At 37.1% G+C, this 24,552-nt stretch overlaps 3 protein-coding genes, 1 non-coding gene and 2 pseudogenes across 7 annotated transcripts; 3 read left to right on the forward strand and 3 right to left on the reverse strand.

Annotated features, from left to right (window-relative positions):
- Window positions 1-227: 227 nt before the first annotated feature.
- Window positions 228-7,202, forward strand: LOC147552357 (Nucleoporin, Nup133/Nup155-like protein). Of its 2 annotated transcripts, none has more exons than XM_086672421.1 (8): window positions 228-746; window positions 1,843-1,967; window positions 2,071-3,918; window positions 4,321-5,036; window positions 5,422-5,574; window positions 5,839-6,175; window positions 6,258-6,325; window positions 6,526-7,202. In XM_086672421.1, the coding sequence occupies exons 1-8, from the start codon at window positions 547-549 to the stop codon at window positions 7,081-7,083; spliced, it is 4,005 nt and encodes a 1,334-aa protein (XP_086528547.1). In that variant the 5' UTR covers window positions 228-546; the 3' UTR covers window positions 7,084-7,202. The 2 variants fall into 2 exon arrangements, with proteins under 2 accessions (XP_086528547.1, XP_086528546.1); XM_086672420.1 differs by having other exon boundaries at window positions 269-746; window positions 6,255-6,325.
- On the reverse strand, window positions 6,329-9,266 carry LOC147552358 (pentatricopeptide repeat-containing protein At5g66520 pseudogene; annotated as a pseudogene). The gene has a single exon (XR_015238854.1). The product of XR_015238854.1 is annotated as a pentatricopeptide repeat-containing protein At5g66520 pseudogene (transcript).
- Window positions 6,329-11,453, reverse strand: LOC147552359 (pentatricopeptide repeat-containing protein At4g18840 pseudogene; annotated as a pseudogene). Its single transcript, XR_015238855.1, has one exon. The product of XR_015238855.1 is annotated as a pentatricopeptide repeat-containing protein At4g18840 pseudogene (transcript).
- Window positions 11,454-12,511: 1,058 nt separating this feature from the next.
- Window positions 12,512-12,583, forward strand: TRNAW-CCA (transfer RNA tryptophan (anticodon CCA)). Its single transcript has one exon. It is a non-coding gene; the product is annotated as a tRNA-Trp (tRNA).
- A 1,943-nt stretch (window positions 12,584-14,526) lies between these two features.
- LOC147552361 (putative DUF21 domain-containing protein At3g13070, chloroplastic) lies at window positions 14,527-24,345 on the reverse strand. Its single transcript, XM_086666959.1, has 14 exons — window positions 23,061-24,345; window positions 20,919-21,016; window positions 20,719-20,812; window positions 20,361-20,438; window positions 20,069-20,172; window positions 19,471-19,552; window positions 19,111-19,250; window positions 18,949-19,027; window positions 18,806-18,869; window positions 18,617-18,708; window positions 18,386-18,451; window positions 17,594-17,710; window positions 16,830-17,009; window positions 14,527-15,515 (listed from the first exon to the last, which is right to left on the reverse strand). Exons 1-14 carry the CDS (start codon window positions 23,634-23,636, stop codon window positions 15,216-15,218), a joined length of 2,070 nt encoding a protein of 689 aa, XP_086523085.1. The 5' UTR covers window positions 23,637-24,345; the 3' UTR covers window positions 14,527-15,215.
- LOC147552362 (uncharacterized) lies at window positions 14,689-15,093 on the forward strand. The gene has a single exon (XM_086668629.1). It carries the CDS (start codon window positions 14,689-14,691, stop codon window positions 15,091-15,093), a length of 405 nt encoding a protein of 134 aa, XP_086524755.1.
- Window positions 24,346-24,552: the final 207 nt, after the last annotated feature.

Genomic DNA, 24,552 nt, shown 5'->3' on the forward strand with positions numbered 1-24,552 from the left:
TTTGTAATGGTCGCCGGCCGGAAAATTTTCCGGCCGGCGACCTGTCGGAGAAGAGAGAGAGTGGTGGGGAGAGAGAAGATGAGGTGGAGAAAGAGAAGTGAGGTGGAGAGAGAGGGAGCTGAGGTGGAGAAGCTATTTTGCTTTCCCCTAAATAAAATTGTCAACCAAAATTGACTAATTTTTGACTAAGTCTTCACACCCCGGAAACTATTTTGCTTTCCCCAAAGCGCTGGCCCTTTTAAATTGTGAGACAGTAAAGTGTCAAAATAGGACGATCTTCCCATTTCCCAATCATAAAGCAAAAAAAAAAAAATGGAAAACTTAAGCAATAGAGTTTAATGTATAACTACACTACGTTGGTCAAGTGCCTAAAAGGCTCGAACTCTCATTTCCCGCATCATTGACAAGCTCAAACGCTTCCATACATCAAATACACATAGCGCGCCAAAAGTTTTACTTCCCCATTTTCTCATTCCAGTGTTACTCCTCCTTCCATGATATTACCAAAACCCTAAAACCCTAATCTATCATTTCCACTTCTCAGTCATGTTTTCCCCTGCGAATAGGAAACACAATTTCAGTTCTCAGAAACCTCGAAATCTAGGGCACGCAATTTCCGATTCACCTGTTACTCCGGTTACTGAGAATCGAAAAAACTCGTCCTCTCCTCATGATACTTCAATTCCAAATCGACCACAAACAGGAACTCCTGCGCCATGGGCTTCTAGGTTATCTGTTCTTGCGAGGTAAAATTACTCAACCTTTTCAATTTTCAGTTCTTTATTTGAAATGATAATTACTCGTCAAATGCTTAAGCTCAGATCAGTGTGGTTTCGATAACATCAAGTGCTTGTTATGTACTTATAACTTGTTCTGAACTAACTTGAATAAGATCAAAAGATGTTTTAGAATTTTTAGCCAAGTGTTTGTGATTTTGTAGTATCGCCTGGCATTTTTGTGTGATTTCTTTAGATAGAAGCTGGATTACTGAGATCTCTTTAATTTGGAGAATTAATGGTTTACCTTCCATTTTGCATCCTTATAAGTTTCAGTGTTTGAATTCAAGTAATAGAAAAGTTATAGAATGTTGTTTAAGATCTGGTCTTTTTTTTTTGGGTTCATTGTTATGTTGGTGAAAAATAGAAAAACAGAAAAACAATAGAATAACCTAGCTTACTCTGAGCCCGTCCGAGGTTCTTAGGATTTGAACTGCATTGTACAGGAAGATACCTGTGCAAATTTCTTTTTTCCTGACATGTATAGCCTTATTGAATTGAAGCTTACATAAATTTTTTTTGTAAAAGTCGACATGTCGTAAAGAGGACCTAGAAGTTCACCATCAAGGATTAATACCACCCACCCAACCAATTTGGCTTTATCAAATTGGAACATATTTACACAAATGGTTCAAATGTAAAGTTAATCTAGGAGGAGAATTGCCTAAAATTTCATCTAAGCAGGAATTGGGGGCATGTCATAAAAGTCGAGAAGCGTGGTTGAGTGTGTTAGGACAGTAGGATTTAGGAATGTATTATTCAGTTCAACTAATAGTATTGATCAGGCTCTTAAAATTGTCTTGACGTATCCATTGTAGCTTGTATTGCTTGGAAGTGTGAGATTTAGTTTGTTATTGTTGATTGTAATTTGGAAGGGAACCCCAACTGAGCAAATAACTTCTCATTGCTTCGGGGCGGGCACACATTTATCTTAGATCTAGTTTAAAGATTTGAGAACTTCTCTTATATTTATTTATACATATAAATGAAGGGTTTCTTTATTTTGATTTTATTTTCTGATATTCTTCGACCTCATTGATTTCTAATATACTCCGGTATGTGCCAGAATTCCGCAGGTAAAGGAGTCAGAAAAAGGGGCTGATCCAGATCTAACTAAGCCAGTATATGTTGGAGAATTCCCAGAAGTAGTACGTGATGCACAGTCCAGTTTTCCGCACAAAAGTGTTTCTGGTAAGTAGTTAAGTATTCAGTTGTTTGAAATATGGACTAAACTTTTTTGCTTTCCCATGACTAATGTTTCTTAAGGGTTGATCACCTATATTTCATTTGGCAGGAGATGCTGGGATATCAGGTGGAATGGACAAAGAGACAGCCTTGTCTTGGATTATAATTGGAAACCAGCTCTTTGTTTGGAGTTATTTGTCATCTTCCACTTCAAAAAAATGTGTCATACTTGATTTTCCTTCATCTGTATCAGAAAAAGTGGGATCAATTTCTGACCGTGGTAATACATGGATGCTTTCGATTGTCAACTGGGATAGCAAACGTGGGAACACAGGCAAGGTGGCACAGCAGTGCGATTCTGCAGGGATAGTAATGCTCAACCAGAAAACTGGAATTATCATATACTGGCCAGACATTTATTCCAAAGGTGGGGCTTCACCAGTTTATTGTCTCCCTTCCTTTGATGATCCCGATGCATCTTTTTCACCCGGTTATGGAAAAGCTACTCCCAACAGACAACAACAATCTAGCAGGCTAGAAAATGCTTCTTCCGGAGCACCTGTTTCTTTTAACTCGTTAATTGTTTCTGCGATTCCTGGTACATGGCGTATGTCTCTTGCCCTAGCATGTAGTTCCGATGGTGAACTCTGGAAGTTCCACTGCAGCCCGTCTCTTATATCTTGGAAAAAAAATTCTTTGAGCTTAAACAACTTATCCAGTCAAATTATTGAGAATGGTCAACCTCTAACTTGCAAGGGGTATCCAAGGTCACTTATCTGGCGCTTTCAGCTTCTTAACCCAACGGATTCTAATCGTCAGTTCTTTCTGCTGACCGATCATGAGATACAGTGTTTTGATATTAGCTTTTCACCTGATCAGGATGTTTCTAGGCTGTGGTCACATGAAATCATCGGCATTGATAGTGACTTGGGGATTAAGAAGGACCTTGCTGGCCAGAAGCGGATTTGGCCTTTAGATATGCAGGTTGATGAGTGTGGTAAAGAGATAACCATTCTCATTGCTACATTTTGCAAAGATCGAGTGAGCAGTTCTAGCTATACACAGTACTCAATCCTTTCAATGCAGTATAAACTTGGAATGAATAATTATTTCGAAAATAATGAGTTTGTACATGAAAGGGTCTTGGAGAAAAAGTGTCCTGTCCAAGTGGTAATCCCAAAAGCTAGAGTAGAAGATGAGGACTTCTTGTTCTCCATGCGACTCCGTGTAGGAGGCAAGCCTTCTGGATCAGCAATTATACTTTCTGGTGATGGAACTGCAACAGTCTCCAATTATTGGAGAAACTCCACACGACTATACCAATTTGATTTACCCTGGGATGCTGGAAAGGTTCTGGATGCTTCAGTTTTCCCTTCTATAGATGACAACGGAGAAGGTGCATGGGTTGTCCTAACAGAACAAGCAGGAGTATGGGTAATACCTGAGAAGGCTGTTCTAATTGGTGGGGTTGAACCACCAGAGAGAAGTGTCTCACGTAAAGGGAGCTCAAATGAAGATTCTTCTGAAGAAGAGAGAAGAAACCTGATGCTAGGGAGCAACATTACTGCTAGGACAAGCACAGAAGCACGGAATGCTGGTGACGGAGAAAAGATGGTATTCAGTGGAAATGTACGCCGGACTGTTCAGGATGAAGAATCCGAAGCTTTACTTGGTCGTCTATTTCATGATTTTCTTTTGTCGGGGAAGGTTGATGGTTCATTTGAGAAGCTTAGAAATTCTGGGGCTTTTGAGAAAGACGGTGAAACAAATGTTTTTGCTCGAATAAGCAAGTCCATTGTTGACACTCTAGCTAAGCATTGGACCACAACACGAGGAGCTGAGCTTGTGGCGATGGCTGTTATATCATCTCAACTTTTGGATAAAGAGCAGAAGCATAAAAGGTTTCTACAATTTCTTGCTATATCGAAGTGCCATGAGGAGCTTTCTTCTAAACAGAGTAAGAATCTATTGCTCATTTCTTGTCCTTTTATTTGTCAATGACAGTTCGGATTGGACCATCTCTATTCTCTGAAGCTCGTATGATGCTCATGATCAGCATTCCCATCAATTTTTTACTCTTAGTTCCAATAGAATTGATTTTTGACCTTGTCTAATCTGTTGATGTTCATCTTCACTTTTGTGGCCATCCTAACAATTAACTTCAAATGTTTGTTGTTCAATTTAAAATTTGAATTCTAGTCTATCATCTATACTGTGCTATAATTTATAATTAACTAGTTTTTCTGTAACTTCAGACTGAATTTTTAACTAGTTTATGTTGATGAAAACTATTGAAATTTCAGAAATTACTTATACTGTACTACAATTTGAAGCATGTGCCTTGTTTTTTTCAACCCAGGATACACATTGCAAATTATCATGGAACACAGTGAAAAGCTTTCAGGGATGATACAACTGCGAGAATTGCAAAATATGATCAACCAGAAACGTCCTGATGGGATGGGCTCTCCTTATTCCAAGCCTCCTAATGAAATGGCTGGTTCTCTGTGGGACCTGATTCAATTAGTTGGTGAGCAAGCCCGTCGAAATACCGTACTTCTCATGGACAGAGATAACGTTGAAGTATTTTATAGTAAAGTTTCTAATCTTGAACAAGTATTTTACTGCTTATCTCATCATCTACAACATATAATTAGTGAAGAGCATCCGTTGAGCGTTCAGATTCAACGAGCTTGTGAACTCTCGAATGCATGCACAAGTTTAGTTCGGTCTGCCATGCATTACAAGAATGAGAACCCTACTTGGTATCCACCTCCTGAGGGCTTAACACCATGGTATTGTCAACAAGTGGTCCGTAATGGTCTGTGGAGCATTGCTTCTTTCATGCTTCAACTTTTGAACGAAGTAGCAGATTTATCAGCAAAGTCGGATTTATATTCTCATCTAGAAGGGCTGACTGATGTTCTACTTGAGACATTTTCTGGTGCTGTAACAGCAAAAATTGAACGTGGAGAAGAACACAAAGCACTCTTAGATGAGTATTGGAAAAGGAGAGATCTGCTTTTGGAGTGTCTGTATCAACTAATCAAAGGTTTCGCAGAAGCTAGATACCAGGTAAAATTTTGTTCGGATACAATTCTGATAGTTTGGTTATGATGTATCAACGTTATTTTGATTATCTGCGATACTGGTTACTTTACTCTTTGAACTTAATTATTTGACGTTGTGATTATCAATTGAACATCTGAATCTCGTAATTCAATTTAAGGGATGCTTTTGGTGGAAGGGAAATATTGGGGCATAATCTAGGGACAGTCACTGTTCGCAGATGATCTCTGGGCTATCTGCAGATACTCTGCCTGTCTGCCGTTGTTTAGATTCTTTTGTCTTTAGAGAAGCAATGAAATCCTTGCTTTTCTTCTTTTTATCGTTTATATTGTTTTACTCAATCTCTTAAATTCTTCTATGACTGTTTTTCTTAAACTATCGTAACTTGCAGGATTCTTCTGAAGGCCTTGAAGAGCCAATGGAAGTCATTCTTAGGGATCTTTCATCACCTTTGCTTTCAATCGCAAGACGACATGAAAGTTATCTCTCTATGTGGAATCTATGCTGCGACCTCAATGATACGGTGCTTCTGCGAAGTCTTATGGTGCGTAGCTGTTGATCTCTTGGATAAACGTTATCTTCTTTTGCTTTCTGTTATCGCAACATATTATAATTCAAGTAGCTTAAAAGTTATGTTTCTGTTTCTTTGGGTCAACCAGTTGAAGTTTGAAATGCTCATGCCTTCTAGAACCTTTTCTTTATAGCATTTAGCTGAAATTGAAACATGATAATGTTCTTGACGACAATGGTTATTCGATGTATTTGCTTTCTAACTTTGTTTACTGTATTGAAAAACTTTATTATGCAGCACGAGAGCATGGGTCCCAGGGGAGGGTTTAGTTACTTCGTCTTTGAAAAATTGTATCAGAGCCGCCAGTTTGGAAAGCTATTAAGGCTTGGAGAAGAGTTCCAGGAGGAGCTATCAATTTTCTTAAAGCAACATAAGGATCTCCTATGGCTTCATGAGATGTTCCTGAACCAGTTTTCTTCAGCTTCTGAAAATCTTCATGTGTTAGCACTTTCTCAGGATGATAATTCCGCTTCAGCATCTGAGGAAGTTTCAGATGATTACAGTATCAGATCAGAACCTTCTTTGTCTGATCGAAAGCGCTTGTTACATCTCTCTAAAATTGCTGCGATGGCAGGTTTATTACTTACCTAGTCACTTGTATTATTTGATTAGTTTATATCATCTATGTAACTGTTTGCTCTCTCTCTCTCTAGCAGGTAGGGATGCTGATTTTGAGATGAAGGTAAAGCGTATAGAGGCTGATTTGAGGATTCTGAAGTTGCAGGTGTGTTATAATACTTGTACGCCAAAAGGTTTATTAGTAAAAATGAGTTACAGTCCATTAACTGCATCTAGAAATTATACATGTTCCCGTTTCGATTGAAAAAATGGACCGAGAAGATTAGAGATTACTTTTCTAAATAGAAAACTACAACATCAATTATTATTCTTTGCCTTTAAATGTGACTTGTTTCTCTCTTTCAGGAAGAAATAAAAATGCTCCTTTCCAACAATGCCGAGATACCAGAAATAGGAAATCAGCTTCTCCCTCCTGGAGAACTGATCGAGCTCTGCCTTCAGGCTCAAACCCCAGAACTATCATTACGAGCTTTCGACGTATTTGCCTGGACCAGTTCTTCTTTCAGGAAATCCAACAGAAGTCTTCTGGAGGAATGTTGGAAAAATGCAGCTGATCAGGATAACTGGGGAAAACTATATGAAGCATCCATAACAGAAGGATGGACTGAAGAAGAAACGTTACGGAATCTGAAAGAAACTGTACTCTTCCAAGCTTCAAGCAGATGTTATGGGCCAGGGGCAGAAACTTATGAAAGTGGGTTTTATGAAGTAATGCCACTTGAAAAAGGCGAAGAGTTATCAAAGCCAAAGGAATCAGGATTGACTGTAGATGGGCTCTTAATGCAGCACAAAAGTTTCCCAGAGGCAGGCAAACTTATGGTGACTGCTATTATGCTAGGTAGACAGGGAATGCCTGAAATTCCAGTTGAAGAAGAAGAAGAAGGCCCTACTTCTATGGAATGACATTGTATTCTGAGTTCGCTCTCGATGTTTGTAGGTTCACTGATCAAAGTGTTCTTTTTTACTTAACATTTGATCTACATTAAACTGTTTCAGATCAATACAAGAAGTTTAGAAACAAATCAGAGCAATCACCAAAAATCGCCACACGAACAAGACCCATTTCTGAAATGATGAAATCTGCTATTATCTCTCACAATAATTTCCCGCTCATAAATTTTTGATAACAACTTGGTAACAGAGTGACAATCGTTACAGACACGAAGGTTCTTCACAATACGAATAGGTTTTCCTTGCTTCACATTAATCAAACCAAAAGCAGTTGCTAATCTCTCGCTATGGTTAGCCAATTCAGCTTCCTTTTCCTTCTTTCCTTCAACACATAACAGAACTTGGCTTAGGTCAGGAACGTATCCTGCGCATTTAAGTCTTTCTTCCATCTCCCTCAACTTGGATTGGATTCCTTCTTGTTGAGGATGAGATTTATCTGCCACGACGAAGTCATGAAATTTACCATTATACTCTATCGAACTGCAACCTGGGTCTTTCCTAACTCCTAGCTTCTTCATTGTCTCTCTCACTCTAGAAACCTCGTTCCACCGCCCTGCTACTGCGTATATGTTAGAGAGAAGAACATAGCACCCAATTGCTTGAGGATCCATCTCAATAATGTGCTTAGCTGCATATTCCCCAATCTCTATATTCCCATGGTTTCGGCTACCGCTAAGTAAACTCATCCAAACAACCGTATTTGGCTTCTCGTTCATATTCTCTATAACATTCTTTGCCTTTTCAAGATATCCAGCTCGACAAAAAAGATCTACTAAACAACCGTAATGCTCGATTGTGGGTTTTATCCCATATTCGTTTCTCATAAGTTCGAAAATTTTGTAACCTTCATCAATTTTACCAGCATGACTACAAGCATTCAACAACCCAATGAAAGTTATAGGATGAGGTTTCAGTTGATTTCTTCTCATTTCTTTGAACAACTCAATAGCTTCATCTGCCATACCATGCATCCCTAACCCAACAACTATGGCAGTCCAATGCCCTAACTTCCTCTCCGATATTGCTCGGAAAACTTCCAAAGCACTCTCTATGCTTCCACATTTTGAGTACATTTCTATAACTGAAGTTCCCAAGACACCGTCTAATTTAAACCCATTGCTATCAATATAGGAATGAATCCATTTTCCTTTGTCAAGAAGAGCTAAGCCTGAAACTGCAGAAAGGACGCTAACTAATGTTGCATAGTTCGGTTTCGGGCCCAATTTTAACATGATCTCAAAGAATTCCAGAGATTTCATAAACTTCCCGGTACATTCATATCCTGAGATTATCGAATTCCATGTTATGGCATTTTTTGTGGGCATTGAGTCGAACAATTGATGAGCAGCACTATAATCCCCTGATTTCATATACCCATTGATCATTGCATTCCAAGAGACTAAACTTCTATTTGGCATCTGATCAAAAAGTTTACGAGCAATCTGAAGCATCCCACATTTTGAGTATCCATCAATCAAAGCAGTCCAAGAAAAAGAATCCTTATCAGGCATTTCATCGAATAGTTTCTGCGCATGTTCAATTTCACCACATTTCACGTACCCATCAATCAAAGAATTCCAAGAAACTAAATCCTTATCTTCCATTCTATCAAAAACTTTTCTAGCAGAAACAACATCATTGCATTTTGAATATAAACTAACCATACTACTTTGAACATATAGATCAATTTGAAACCCTAATTTCAAATTCAATCCATGGATTTGTTTTCCTTCTTGAAGTGCACATAATCTAGCACAACCTTTAATAACAGTAGGCAATGTGAAATTATCAGGGGCGAATTTCGATTCACGAAGTAATTCACAAAACAGAATGATCCCATCATTAGAATGATGGGTTTCTATATAACATTTAATAATGCTGTTCCATGAGAATGAATTGGGTTCTTCCATTTGATCAAATACAGATCTAGCATACTCAAGATTTCCATTTTTTGGTTCTGAATATAAAGCTAAAATTCGAGAAGAAATCGAAATATGTTTGAATATACCTGTTTTGATTGTTGAAGCATGTATTTGCTTAGATTCATCAGTGGTTTTGCAGGATTGGAGAAGATAAAGATGGGTTTTGTGAGGAAGATATGGTTGAAATGATTGAAAAGCTGAAAGCTTCAGCATTTCTGAAGGGTGTCACAAAGTGAAGAAGTAACTAACAATAACTGTCAAATGGAATGGTGAGTATTGTTTGGCTTTTGTCCCTCTATCTAAATACAGACTCAAAATCTGAATTAACTCGAGCCAGATTTCATAATGTTTATTTTCCAGTTTAGAACTCCTACTCCCGAACTCTTTGTTATTTTTGCCTCCACTTATATCACAAAAAAACCATTATCTGAAAGTCCGAAAATGACGATTTTGCACCTAACATTAAGGGCGGGTGGTGTTTGGAGTAAACAAAAAATTGCTACATTTTTTTTGGTTTCCACCCAAAAATTTGTGCTGGGGAAAATTTCTTTGTTTCCCATTAACAAACACAACCTAAATTATTCGAAAAGTTCCACTTATACTAGATAGGTTGGTGAAAGGTGATAATATGCTACAACAAAATTTGGTGCTTCCTTGAGCCATCCACCATTGAATTTAAAATTGAAGGTCAATAAGTTCACCCAAATCTTCCACTTCTGGACACATTAATGGTTCATCTTTTTTGAAACTTATTTGATCTCTAAGCTCAGCCAGTATTTCATAGATTTCCAAAGACTTAGGGTTTGACTCATCACCTGAAATGAACTCATAAACTCCATTATCAACTTCAATTGAACTACCCCCAGGAACAACTTTCTGAATACTCCCATTTCTCATCATCTTCCTCACATTCATCACCTTCTCCCAGTTTTTGGATTCATAATATACATTCGACAAGAGAACGTAATTCCCGTCTACTTGAGGTTCTAGTTTCAAAAGATTCAGAGCAGCTTCTTCTGCCAATTCTACATTCTTGTGAATTCGACAACCACCAAGGAAAGCTCTCCAAACAACTGCATCTGGTGAAAATGGCATACTTTTAATGAGTTCTTTTGCTTCTTCGAGTCGTCCCGCTCGGCCTAAAAGATCAACCATACATCCATAATGCTCAACCTTAGGTTCAATTCCATGAATTTCACTCATGGATTTGAAGTACTTCCAACCCATATCGACTAAACCAACATGACTACATGCACTTAAAACTCCTATGAAGGTAATATCATTTGGTTTATATCCGCTTGATATCATCTTTGAGAAATGATCAAGTGCTACCTCTGCAAATCCATGGTTGGCAAGTCCTATAATCATCGAACTCCAAGTCAAGACATCTCTAGAATCCATTTTATTGAAAACTTCAAGAGACTTTGTGATATCCCCACATTTAGCATACATATCAACAAGAGAGGTCCCAAGTTTTATATCTACTTCTATTCGATTCCGCTCTATAAATTCATGGATCATCTTCCCCATGTTTAAAGCACCCATATCGCCACAAGCCGATAATACACTAACCATTGTTACTTTATCAGGCTTAATATTTGCTAACTGCATTTCATGAAACAATCTTAGTGCCTCGTCGGATTGTCTGTTTTTCGCATAAGCGGAGATTATGGAGCTCCACGAAACCAAATCTCGTTCATCACTTCTATCAAATAACTGTCTTGCTTCTCGTAATTTCCCGTTTGTAGAATACCCATGAATCAATGTATTCCATGAAACCAAGTCTTTCTCCGGCATTTTATCAAATAACTGATGTGCAAAATCGATTTCACCAGCCCTTACATATTCAGCAAGCATAACATTACAAGAAACTAAATCAGGTTTAGGCATTTCCTCAAATATCTTCCGTGCAACATTCAAGCTACCAATTCTAGCATAAAACTCAATAAGAGCAGTTTGTACAAACAAATCTAAAACAAACCCTAGTTTCCAAACATGGGTATGTACCCTTCTACCATTTTGATCATTTATAGATCGTCCACAAGCTTGAAGAACAAGAGAAAGACTAAAACTATCCAAAAAAACACCTTCTTGAAGCCTCATTTGGAAAAAAAGAGAGATGGATTCTTGTGGGTTTTGAGCATTTAAGTAACCACGGATCATAGAGTTCCAAATGAAAGTATCAGGTGAAAGAATTTGATCGAAAATTGAACGTGTATATAATAAGTTTTTTGATGAAAAACAAGAAAACGATTGGTTCAAAAATTTTGCCAATATGAAGTTATTTTGATCAAGAGATGTTTTTAGGATAAAAGAATGGATCTGAAGAAGATGATTGAGTTTGGTTGAATTGTGGATGAGGGAAATAATTTTTTGATCTAAGGATTTGATGAATCGCATAGTGGAAGAAATCACACATTTCTTGTCCAAAATTTGAAATTAAATGTTAGTTGGCAACGGCTATGTTTATTTGGCCCAAAATGGAAAGAAATTTTGTTTTGCTCAAGCTATATTACGAGAAATCCACGTTAGTCGTTATACAAACATTCATACGTGATGAAAGAAACCTAAAACGATAAAATCCAATAACATAAAAGAAGCTTAAAACCCGACAAACTTAGTTGGGCTTTAGGCCTGGTCCAGTAAGAGTTTGAACTTGGCGGGATTATCACATCTCATTTGATTTATCATGTCATTGTAATGACAATGGTAGTCACTTTCTAAAAAATAATACTACTTATATTTGACATAGGACATCTTTATTTTGGATCTAAAAGTTGACTAATATTTTTCTCTTCATGTTTTTCTCTCTCCTCTTTGTCTCTCACTCTTCCTTTCTCTGTCATATCACTCTCGTTCTCTCTTACTGCCTCGTTCTCTTTCTCTGTCTTACTGTATTTCTCTCTCTCACACACACACACAGTTTCGGCGAATGAAAGTATTCACTTCGCCAGAACTAGACCTCGATGAGGGTTTTGAGGCTGGTTGGCCACGAAATGTTTCGTAGTCGACCAACCACAAACCTTTCGTACGCCACGACGTCTGAAACTCTCGAGTAGGGTTTCGAAAACCCTCCTCAAGGTTTAGGATGTAGGGAGGGGGAGAGACAAAGTAACAGAGAGGGGGAGACTGAGTGAGAGAGGATTTGTCCCTCACTGATGAATCAGAAGAAATCATTGAGGATGGGATTTTAAGTTATAACCACCGACGTCCTCCGAGAGTAAAGGTCTGGGTAGCCAACAAGCTCATGTACGACCTCACTATATTGCGTAACAAAACTTTCTCGTGTCGTTGTTATTGTGCCTGAATTTCTTAATCTACTTTCACGATTAGATATACATTTGCCATTAAGATCATACATTTTGAGACCGCACACAGTATTTTATTCTGTTTTAAATTGCACACAACAATGAAGTTGGTTTCAAATAATATCATTACAACAACACAGACATCCAATTGGATCTGTGGCGCAATGGTAGCGCGTCTGACTCCAGATCAGAAGGTTGCGTGTTCGATTCACGTCAGGTTCATATTTTTTTTTTATCTCCCTCTGGAAAAAAAACCCTTTATGTGTCATTCAAAGATTTTCATGGCATTGTAAAGTTTTCAAAAACCAGTAAGAAAAGAGTCAATGATTCTGAGAGTCAGGATTATCTGATCACTCAACAATTAATAATCTAAGAGTCCTATACCCACTTTCTCTCTCTATAATCCTTCCTTCTCTCTTCCCACCTTTCAAAGTTCAAACTTGAAAAGAAAAAAGAATAATGGAGGGCGCCTTGTGTTGCAAAAAAGAGAAGAATCTCTCTCTCACACAATAACAAGCAACTTCAGCTTTCACAAATACATGCCATTACCATCCAACTTACTCCAAGACAAAAGAGAAAGTGCAAACAAAGTGATTTACTAGACATCTAGAGAGAGAGAAAAAGTAAGGGAGATTTGGACATACACCCCCATGATTATATGAATATTAGGACTACTCTCCACTTTCTGAAAACTTTTGATATACACCCCCACGCGAACGGAAACCATCAACTCAGAGTTAAGTTAGGTGTGTGCGACACACACGCGCCAATCATGACGATTTTACCCTTTTGTAATTGTTGAAATATTTGAGAGATTTTGATATACTCCACCACTATTCTATAAATTTTTTGACTGCATCCCAATATTTTGAAAAAACAAAATTCCACCTAATTTAGTCTTTAAGCCAACCAAGTACAAGTCAAGGAAACCGAGTACCAAATAAAAAAAACATAGCTCTTCTGTTGAGATTATTATAAACTAGAAATCTTTTTGTTTAGTTAGTCTATTTTGCTTCCTGTTGTTATGGATTGGGAATGGAAATATCTTTTTGTTCTTCTTTTGAATCTTAAATGTTCATGGAGTTCTTTTGTTCTTCTTTTGAATCTTAAATGTTCATGGAGCTCTTTTGTGGATAATAAACATATGGTACTTATCTCATCGAAAAAAAACATATGGTACTGTAATTTGATATTATGAAACTTGAATTGTTATCCGTTTAGTCTCATTTACTTTCTTTGTCTAAGTTTTGCTCGTTTGCTTCTTTCATAGGAGACACGTTATAATACAAGAAATTTTCTCGAGGTGTTTGGACACCATTACTTTTCAAATTTATATAAAAGGACATTTGAAGGCCAAAGGTGTCTCTGATTTGCAAATTTGGCAACATATTTCCTGCACAAAAAAAAAACGGGTGTGTAGTCCAAAAATTTATATGATAGTGAGGGTATATGTCAAAATATCTCAAAATATTTCAAAACCTACAAAAGGGTAAAATCGCCATGGTTGGCGCATGTGTGTCGCACACGCCTAATTTAACTTTGAGTTGACGGTTTCCGTCCACGTGGGGGTATATATCAAAAGTTTTCAAAAAGTGAGGGTGTAGTCCTAATATTTATATAATAGTGGGAGTGTATGTCAATCTCCCAAAAAGTTATATATAACACTAGTGCTTTCTCTCTCATCAATTTGTGATTTCAATCTAAACATCATCAACTCCTAAAATTATTCTCTCTTTCTCTTACTCTTCCAACTCTTTGTCTAAGCAAAACAACTCCATCCCCACCCATTTTGTCCTTTCATCAACAAAATGAAATGAGAAAGAAAAATAATGAAATAAAAAGCCCACCAAATATGCAAAAGCATCTCCTCTAAAGCCACAAGGGTTCCCTGGAAACAAGCAGACAAAACAATCACCCAACCTTTTATTCCCCACAAAGAATCACTTCCAAACACTAAATTCCACCTTCATTTGGACTCTCTCTCTCAACCTTTTCTTCCTTACTAGTACTTTTTTGCCATCCTTCTCACATCCACCAACCTAACCCCTCTCTTCTCCCTTCCCTTACATTAGCTACCCAACCATTACCTTCTTGGATTTTGCACTTTTACTGCTGATTCTCCCCAATATTTGATCATTAACCAGAGGACCCAATTTTAAGATAAATTTAACAGAAAGGAAACAAAACACACTTCCTATATATACTTCATTCCACCAGTTCATTCCTTCCTAGACCAGACCCTCTCTCTCTCTCTCACTACATTTTTTACTTTCAATACAAAGTTTTCTACAACTACTACTACTACTACTATTACTACCAACACAAAAATGGGTAGAGAGAATAAGGATCACCCTGTTGTTCATTCTTCTATTGCTCTCCTTCAAGAAAGGTTCAGACAATTGCAGAGAGTGAAAGAGATGAGAGAGGAAAGAGAGCTTCTTAGATTCTTCTCAGAGTCTGAAAGGATCAAACCGATAACGACAACACTTGATGATGGTGTGCCACCGTCTAAGCTGTTCTTCCATCCTGACTTGATTATTCCTCCTGGACCGAATCAACAAGATTCTTCTTCTCACTTCTTTAGAACTGAATCACATGAAAAGTGTGTTGAATTTCTTGCTGTTGATACTCCACTTTTGATGAGCCTGTGGCCGAATAATAAAAACAGAAGCATCGTTCTCGCCTCGAATAACTTCGAAGACTCAGATGTTGATACTTCTCTTCATCTGTAATCAGAACAAAACAAGTCCTAAATGTTTAGTTTCCCATTAGTCTTTCTTCTTCTTTTTTCCTTTTTTTTTCTCTGTTCTACTTCTAGATGTAGTACGAATGGAAATAGTGGGGAACGAGGTAGCTACTGTTTAATATTATTAATATTATCATTATTATCATCATGGCAATCTTCATGTTCACCATTTACATATCGATCACAGATACTGTCCTCTAGTCTCTCTTGGCCTTCAGTTTCATCCTTGCCGTTCGTATCATGTTCCATATCAGAGTCACTTTTATATAAATCCTCATTTACACTCGACTTCCTTTTCATGATCCTCGGAACCAATCGAGCAACCTCCTTGGTTTCCAATTTAACATCGTCTCGGTTTATGTGTTCAAATCTGATAGCACTAACCTTTCTTGCATTTCCGGCCAATACCTGGACCAAATAACAAAATGAAATGAACTCTGTTCATACTACACAGAAAACAATCGTTCAAAATAACCAGATTCTATCTGCCGTTAGCACTCGAATAAGAAATGTTAAAGCTGCAAAAATATGGCTTGAAGCTACGAAAATCTTTCACTAACAAGTCAAAAAGTTTAATATGCATTCTAACATTTCCCTGATAAACCCAGAGAATGCTCCAATGACTAACTTGAAAACATATATGATAAAGAAGCAGGTGTAAAAATGTTCCTAGGCAACAAAAGAATAGAAGATGCTTGGGTAATTTCCTAGTTTATTCAACAGAATATTGTCTGGTTCTTCAAAATTTGAGCTGAAGAAAGTTTACTGATTTTTTATTGCATCAAAACCAATAAAGTAACAAACATCTTAGAATAAGAATTCTCCAAATGCTGTTTTCAAGTAAAAACAAAGGAATGACTGCATCCACTAAGTTGGAAAACCAATCCTGGGTATTAATTAAAAAAATGAGAAATGGTTAACCATAAGCAAAGTATTTTATCTTTTTTCTTTTTGAGAATCCATTAGCCATAGAGAGAGAAACCCCTTAAGCATAAACAAAGAAGGGACAACCAACATGTGAATTCATAACTCTTGTGTTGAGAGTTGAGACTGTTTTTTCTAAGTCCATACTTTTTCGTAGTTTATATGAAAGATGGTTTAAGGTCGATTGTGGTGGCCAACCACTACAATTCCATATGAGATTATAAGTTAAGAATCATAGAATAGAGGTAAGATCTAAGAAAATATGCAAAAGTACTTAATAGTCAACAACCTATCTTGGGAAAGCTAATTAACTATAGAAACGAACTTCATCATAGTTCATGAAACATCTAAGGTCTTCTTTATAGTTACATAGATTAAAATACAAACATTATCTTTAAATGCATGACCTATTTTTTCACTAATTGAGGTTGGATAACTAAAACTCGTACCTACAGCCTGAAAAGTTCTTGTTAGCATGACAATTTTTTGCCTAGATATTTAGAAGATTTGATGCTGTATTTGGGTATTAGGTGCAATTTTATCCTGACTAGGTACTTCCAGTTGAGGATAAGAAAGTTAAAAAGAAAACGTGTGATCTTATGTGAGTTTTGCTATAATTTATTTGAGAATCCAACATGCTACTATATGTTTATATATGAATATATGATAAGTTAACTTTGACAAAATCGGTAATGAAGATATGGTAGTTATATGTGAAATCTCTAAACAAGGTCAATATCAATATGAACTTTGTTCTTATCTTTTCGGAATGGAGCTATATCAACATGACAACATTACCTCAAGTTTATAAATTTGATGCTTTTCCTTTGGAGTCTTCCGCTCTTTTTCTTCTTCAGCGTGGTCATCATTGTTATCTCTGTTCGCTTTTTCAAGTACAACCTTGATACTTTCACCTGTCCTCGGGATATATCCAAATGCCTCACAGACAAAACCTGATACAGTCTCGTACTGTTGACCCTGGAACAGGGCAAACGAAAAGCAAATGGATTTCAATATGTTCACCAAAAACTACCATATGTAGTTATGCTCCCTCCACGAGAAAAAAATAAGACTGCGGTAATTTTGTTTTCCTCTCTTGGTCACATCCAAAATCTGATTCAAGATTTGAATTGACTCGAGTGATTCAGAATGTCTGTTTTTGTCTCACTCATGATGTCTGACTTGTCTGGATAAATGATTTGGGTTGATTTTGGGTCCACTTGAGTGAGACGACTCACTTTCAGAAGAGTTAAACAAATCAGATTCAGCGAGAAAAACGCACCTATGACTAGTAATGGTAAAATTCGACAATCATATATCGCGTGGAAAATTGTGAGACATAAACCCCAGCGTAGTTAGACATGACCCGAAGTTCAGATGTCTAATCAGACGAAAATAAAATTATACACAGGAAAAAAGAGACTCGAATAGGACAACGATTAAAGGTACGACTATCAGTAAGTTGCACCAGCACAATCGTAGTACTCTTTTGTATGTCAAACTCATAAACCAACCGAACTATAGAACCATCTATCTATAGTTAAGGATGAAAAATGACAAACCTCAGGCATTTTGACATTTAGATCTTCTGAAAGTTGATCAATTGATGTATTTGCGTCTACATCAAATATACCCTCTGCTCGCATCACAACGTTCCCAGTTTTTCTCTGGATCTCTTCCTAGACAATGATGAATAAAAATGATATCAGAACTGAAACCAACAACATCAAATAAGTGCTATAACACGTGGCAAGAACCAAGCATTCTGGAAAACAAGTGGGCTATAATGTCTTTAAGCATTCATGGTAATGACTACCTTCTCCAGTGTAAAGGTTGATTTCTGCCTTAATAAGTTACCAAAATATATAGACAGAGATTATACATGAACGAATGCATCCATGGTTCAAAAACATGCGGACACCATGTTAACTCCCTATAAACTACTTTTTGTGTACAAAGCAAAGGTTTCCCCTTACCATAAGGACAGGTAGGAAAAGTCAAGGCATCTTGTCTCGTTTGTACGGACAGGGCTTTCTGTGACATCGTATGTTGTTACTTACCAACAAGGAGGCTTATCCTAAAGGATGAAGCAATGATTGAGGGAGATTGGCTAAAAATCAAAGTAAAACTATATATTCTTTAGCCGTCAATATTTAGCCTCGGACTGTCAATCTTTGCACCAAGGGAAAACTGCAAAATACTATAGCACGCAAACAATAAGCAATACAGTGTCATTTTTTTCGTTATTTGCTCACAATTTCATTGTTAACATGATATTTGCATAGTGATTGCAAAGTCATTTCTTATTAAATTCAATTATTAATTATGGGAGACATAGGTTCATGTTTATTTACCTTCGAGTCGTTCTCATCAAAGATTTCTCCAACAATTTCTTCAACAACATCTTCCAAAGTAACTATCTGCTTCAGCAACAAAAGATTGTATAAGACTAGACCACTGGAGTGACCCATGTACACCAATTTCACTAGTGCAAGGATGCCAAAGAAAACCTAATGGATATAAGTACGAAGATGAAAAACAGGAGTACCGCAAAATGGGGGTAAATTACAAAGGATATTACATACACCAACAGTTCCACCATATTCATTGAGAACGACAGCCATGTGAACTTTCCGGATGCGAAATTCTCTGAGTAGATTCCAGACTAACATTGAATCTACAGTAAATTAGTAAACAAGCTCAGGTACAGAACCTTAAGAGAATTTGAAAACGAAGGTACAGTATATAGGATCAAAACTACAATTAAATATTACCAGGCACAAAATACGCAGGCTTGTGTGCCATGTGTCCCACTTTAGAACTCTCTAGCAACTCACCCTTCAGAAGAGAGCACATAATTCAATGCGACACACAGTAATTAGAGAACTTAGTTTCAAGGAGTAAAAAATCAACGAACCCTTTGAGCAATATCCAGCATATCCATTGCATACGCTATACCAACGATATTGTCAATACGTTGCTCAAAAACAGGCACCCTGCAAATATAAACATGCACATATTAGCATATAATATGAATATGGAGTTAAAACTTTTGTAACTACTTAAGAATTTTAAGTACCTGGAATATTGATGAGTCACCCATAGGTTATGGAAGTCAACTAGTGTCGCACTAGCGTCAATTGCAACTACATCAACCAGAGGTGTCATCACCTCCCGTACATGTGTGTCTTTTATCTCTAATACATTTTCGATCATATCCTGGAAGTCAATGATTGAAAGTATCAGCGCAGGGAATCTCATGCAGGAGCTAACACTAGAAGTTGGAGGACATTAGATTGCAGAGAAACCAGACACATTTAAGAAATTCTAGATGAGGGAGAGCAATATCATTATCATCTCTGATGTAATTCCCTGGGATATTTGTTTCAATTTTCTTATCAGATGAACCACCATATCTTTGAGAAGCATAGCATGTTACCTGCTCTTCCTCCTCTATTGCCCCACTCAACTCTGCTCCTCGCAGCATCAACTTCAACTCCTCTTCAGTAACATATGGTTCACTACAAGATAAATTGATGTATGAAAATGTTAGTTGTAAATAGCCTCCTAAGAGCATCTCAATAATGTCATCTAGGAAAGAGGACCTCAATTGAGATTTGACATAGAACAATTAGAGTTTTCTTTTTGAGTTTTGCATTGGAGATGCTCCAAGGAAAGCGTTCCAAATGGTTATTTAGGATCCCCAAACCTCTACTTCAGAAAATATTTAAATGTTATCATTTTTTCCATTAGGGAATATAGCTGTGAAGGTGCATATTACCCTACAGATTGTAGTAATGCTATCTCAATTCGAGGGTTTAAATGAAACTTGTTCATTCACAGTTTCCTCGATGATGCACAAGAATAGCAAATCTCCAAATGAAAAATAAGAAGTCACACCAATGGAACCGACTAAGCTGTGAGGTCATCAGACAATAGAAAAACAAAAGGTCAAGAGTACATCCCACATTTGAATGTCAAATATCTCCTCCACAAAACTAAACCAACTAATAGATCTCACAGTAACAAGAATGTACCTTCTCCCTTTCAGACCAAGCATTTTCAGCATCCCCATTGACAGAAAGGTAACCACTCTTCCCACAGGATACAATATCAAGGAAAGCCATGCAACTGGCCTGACCTAGAGATATGGAAGGAAAACTTTGGCAAGTAAGTACATGAACACAATACATCCACTAGTTAAACTCCGTACAGCTAAAAGCAAAAGAAAAAAAAGCCAAAACACGAATTAGATGTCGCAATCATACATCTTAATGTTATTTGTATAAGCATTTTACAATTACAAGAAGCAGCAGCTATCAATCTTACCACAATCCGAGCAACCTCTGTTGCATGGTGAACAGCTATACTTTTTGGAGTAATTTCCGTGAAGAGCAAAAGCACAACCTGAATCATTTGCATTGGATATGGTCTCATATTTTCAACAGCGGAGGAAAGCAATAAAAATAAAATTGACATTTCAGATGAAATATAGTAGAACATATACATATGTGTGTGTCTGATATTTTCAGCGACCACTAATTTCGGTATCTTATTATTATCAGAGTTAGGCTCCAATATTCCCGTCTTTGAGCTTCAAAGACAGTAATGTTACAGATCTAAATCTCGAAAGCATGTCTTAGAACTTTAAGCATCTTCCAATCAAAAGGAAAGAACTCTAACGTACAGTCATAACTCCAGTGGCGGCGCTAACACCAGCTTCACCAAAAATTGCTGTTGCAGCATCTGTGACCAGTGCAGTTGCCCCGATATTGACAACACTGAGTAGATAAATCAAAATACGAGTAAATTCCACTGATGTTGAACGAGAGCATTTACGACTAAAACGTTTGGAAACTAAAGTTAAAATATGTATAAAAACAGTACGTTGTGCCAATGAGAATGGTTGTAAGAAACCGAGTAACATCAGTTCGAAGCATTCTAAAGACACCACCCTCTGCCTCTTTTTCAGCCAACTCACGTATCTGATAAGAAGCAGTATACATGATTAATAACTGTATCATCATTGACCCTCCATAGTATCAATTAGGGTGAGAACTGAGAAGAACAAACTTTTTCAACTAAATGCACATATAACTCAAGAAACATATCAGCAGAAACTCCGAGATATATTTCTAGTGGTTGCATCTTAATATCTTCATTTCTTTTTCCACTATTTTATTCTGTTATTTCACTACTTGAGGATAGCCAAATTGAAATAGAAGAGAATATTAGAAAGCAAGCTATCCAAACCCTGCACACTAAGCTGTTAAACTCGGACTCTGCTCTGGACCGGCTCAGTCAGGCCAGAGCCGAGTCAAGTGCAAGTGAGATAAAAATTCTGATGTTTTACTATATCATGACATAAATCTGTTTCTTATCTTAATTCTATGCATGAAACTCAAAGTTAGTGATCATACCTTCAACGTAAACTACATCACTACGAATGATTTAGGGAACAATAAAATAAACTATAAATTAAAATATTCATATCATAACATAATCAACTATTAGAAACTCAATACGTAAGCCAATAACCAACTATTTAGTAATAAACTAATAACTAGATAATAAGTAATAAACTAAAAACTACTAATAAGTAACCTAAACGGTTAAACATCCACATCATCATCATCATCTCTTTCATCACCGTCACCATCGATGTCATCACCAATTTCTTCTATGTTGACTCCACTTAATGGTACATGTAGTTCAAAGTCATCAAAATGTCATCATCTTCGTCTACGAATTGATATGTAGAAGAATGAATACATGATTGCCTTGTTTGTGCTCTTGTTCTTGGGCCAAACTCACTAGCTCCAGTTGCATCACGAACTTGCGAACAAGTTAAGTCGTCACCCGATATAACATAATTACTGTCCTTCGTTGGCTTGATCCATTCGTCATCATCATCCCGATCCGACAAGAAAATGGGGCCGTCTGCCCCTTCAATATCATACTTTATCTTATTAGTATATCTATGTTATAGTCTTTTGCTGTATTCCACACATTGAATATCTACTATAACTAGTAGTTTCCAAAATTTTAATGAGTAAACTGGTAGTTTCCAAATTTTAGATGTCTTTACATGTTTCAAGAATTCAAAACAGCATACAGTATAATATGTATCAAGTCAGATTTAATTCCAGAATACTTTTAAGATTCCGAGTCAGACCAAAACTCGGCCGAGTCAGATGGCAAAACCTAGATTCAGGAACTCGGACGAGCTCGGCTCGGACAGTTAAACTGTATAGCCTGCAAAGAAAGTACAAACATATAAACCACCGTCAAGACGGAGATCTAATGCAAGATTTGCATCTGACCATGAAGTCTATAAAAGCTAGGACCGTATAACTTCAGCCAATCGAATCCAACCAAGAGCGAAGAGGTCTTCAAAATCATACTCATCAATCATCTTATATTCATTTAACACGTCAAAGTATGAAATCCAATAAAAATAACATCTATCTCTTCCAAAATCAAGACTACTCGATTTTCATGGCTAACATCTTTCTTATACCTAGTCATTTGGTAGCTAACAGAAATTCTAACCTTGAGTTCATCCACTCCATGCATAAATGTTAATTCCAACATACCATGACTTTTCCAATTCTTCTTCACAACGTCAAGCCATGTTTTTCTCGAAAGTCGCCTTCCATCTTTCTAGCCCCATAGCTACACCACAACGTAGCGGCCACACATTTGTGAAACTCCTAACACAAGTTTCTAACCGAATCAAAATTCGAAAACATGTGTTTCTAGGCTATGCTCGGTAGGATGCAATCTGAAGTTAAATGAAGTTAACGAAATGTTTAATCATATTCTCTTCACTTTAACAAAAAAACTCATACTCTTCGTCATTATCAATGATAATTAACAATTCTCAAGGTGGTATAGTATCTACATTATAGTCATTAACAAATGCAAATGCAAATGCAATTACAATTCATAAGTGCTAGCTAGAGAAGAACCTTACTCAAAAGTATTATGAAAATAAAATGAGATTAATTTTTATCAGAATTTCCATACCTTCCAAGGCCATAAGGTAGTAATAGAGGTCTCTGCCATGGAGAAAAATGCAGAAAGACCCAAAAGCAAAACCAATATCAAACCTTGCTCTTTAAAAACAGCTAAAACCTGCAAAATTTTCGGCCAAGCAGCCTTAAGAACCAACCCACTCTGCCCTAAAACTCGATCAACAAGCACTCCTTCCATCGCCAAAACCTTTCTACACTCAAACACTAAAACCCCACAAACCATTGCTCCCAATAAGAAACAACCCTTAAACAAAACCATTAAAAATTCCATCTTTTTATCCCCAATTGAGTAACAAACCCTTCCATTGTCCTCTTTTCCTAACTCTAAGTTCAAATAAACCCTACTAGCAGACAATCTTCTTTCACGAAACTTCTTTCCGAACAAATTTCTTGGATTACAACATGGATTACAGTAATTGTTCGTAATTGGAGTTGTATAACGAAGAATTTTAGGGTAAGTCTTAACTGAGAGTTTCAATTGACGATTATAGAGAGAGAAAGTTGAAAACTTGGATTCACGGATTAAGCTCGAAGTGGGTAAAATCAAAGTTTCTGCTGCTAAATCCATGAAGTTTTATCTATGAATTGAAAATCAAATACCCTTTTGAAAAGAGGAAAACAAATTGACTGGGGCGGGAATTTCGAGCAATTAAATCCTATATGGAGTAAATGAAGGAGGTTTTTATGGGTTGGGATTTAAGTGTGATTACTGATGGATGATCTTCGTCATCTTCTCGGACTAACCATTTATTTCTTTTTGCTCGGTAGGAAACCCAAAAGCCTGAAAGCCCGTTATCGGACAAGTTCATCCGAGTCTAAAGAGGCTGGCCGAAGCCCGAATCCAATCACGAGTAGGACCCGCCCGACTAGCTAAAACTACAATCTACGTTAGTCATTACATGATATTGATACATAACGAGATGTGATAAGGACGATAACCACCTAATTTAAACCGACAGAAACTACATATTAGAGGTTAATCTAACTCCCACGCAAACTTCAGCCCAAATTATTTGATCATTTGTCTACCCATATCTTTATTATATTTTGACATATCTATACAATTTGATATGTAAAGGAGAAGGAGGAGAAGGGGAAGGAGAAGGAGAAGGAGAATGAGAAGGAGAAGCAGATGAAGACGGGGAAGATGGTGGTGGTTAGTGGCGGAGGTTGGTTGTTGATGGGCCGTGGTTATAGGTGGTTAAATGTTGATTTTATTCTCACTGTTTGCTAAAATAAATGATTTCATTCAAGATATAAAATCTCACATTAACTTCAACAAAAAAATGTACTGCCTCGGGCGCTTTTATATGGCGAATGTTCGTGGGGTTCACATAGGAGGAGAACACTTTTAGGAATGGGGCCGCCAACTCGAGTAAAGTTTCTGAGGCACAAACTATAAACCCATCTCACTCACTTGAAGCAAAATTGCTCCACAAAATATCAAACAGTTGGGCCGTAACTTGGGCCAAATGAAAATTGAT

The sequence above is a fragment of the Eschscholzia californica genome, unplaced genomic scaffold, assembly GCF_041429995.1.
Source record: "Eschscholzia californica isolate CP2 unplaced genomic scaffold, dmEscCali1.0.p SCAF_3, whole genome shotgun sequence".
Lineage (NCBI taxonomy): Eukaryota > Viridiplantae > Streptophyta > Magnoliopsida > Ranunculales > Papaveraceae > Eschscholzia > Eschscholzia californica.

Coding starts and splice junctions, on each gene's coding strand:
- LOC147552362 (XM_086668629.1), top strand. CDS start 14,689: ATGGGTAGAGAGAATAAGGATCACCCTGTTGTTCATTCTTCTATTGCT.
- LOC147552361 (XM_086666959.1), bottom strand. CDS start 23,636: ATGGATTTAGCAGCAGAAACTTTGATTTTACCCACTTCGAGCTTAATC. Junction 21,017..23,060: donor CTACCTTATGGCCTTGGAAG/GTATGGAAATTC, acceptor GCTTCTTATCAG/ATACGTGAGTTGGCTGAAAA. Junction 20,173..20,360: donor CAGAGGTTGCTCGGATTGTG/GTAAGATTGATA, acceptor CCATATCTCTAG/GTCAGGCCAGTTGCATGGCT.
- LOC147552357 (XM_086672420.1), top strand. CDS start 547: ATGTTTTCCCCTGCGAATAGGAAACACAATTTCAGTTCTCAGAAACCT. Junction 747..1,842: donor AGGTTATCTGTTCTTGCGAG/GTAAAATTACTC, acceptor GGTATGTGCCAG/AATTCCGCAGGTAAAGGAGT. Junction 5,037..5,421: donor TCGCAGAAGCTAGATACCAG/GTAAAATTTTGT, acceptor CGTAACTTGCAG/GATTCTTCTGAAGGCCTTGA.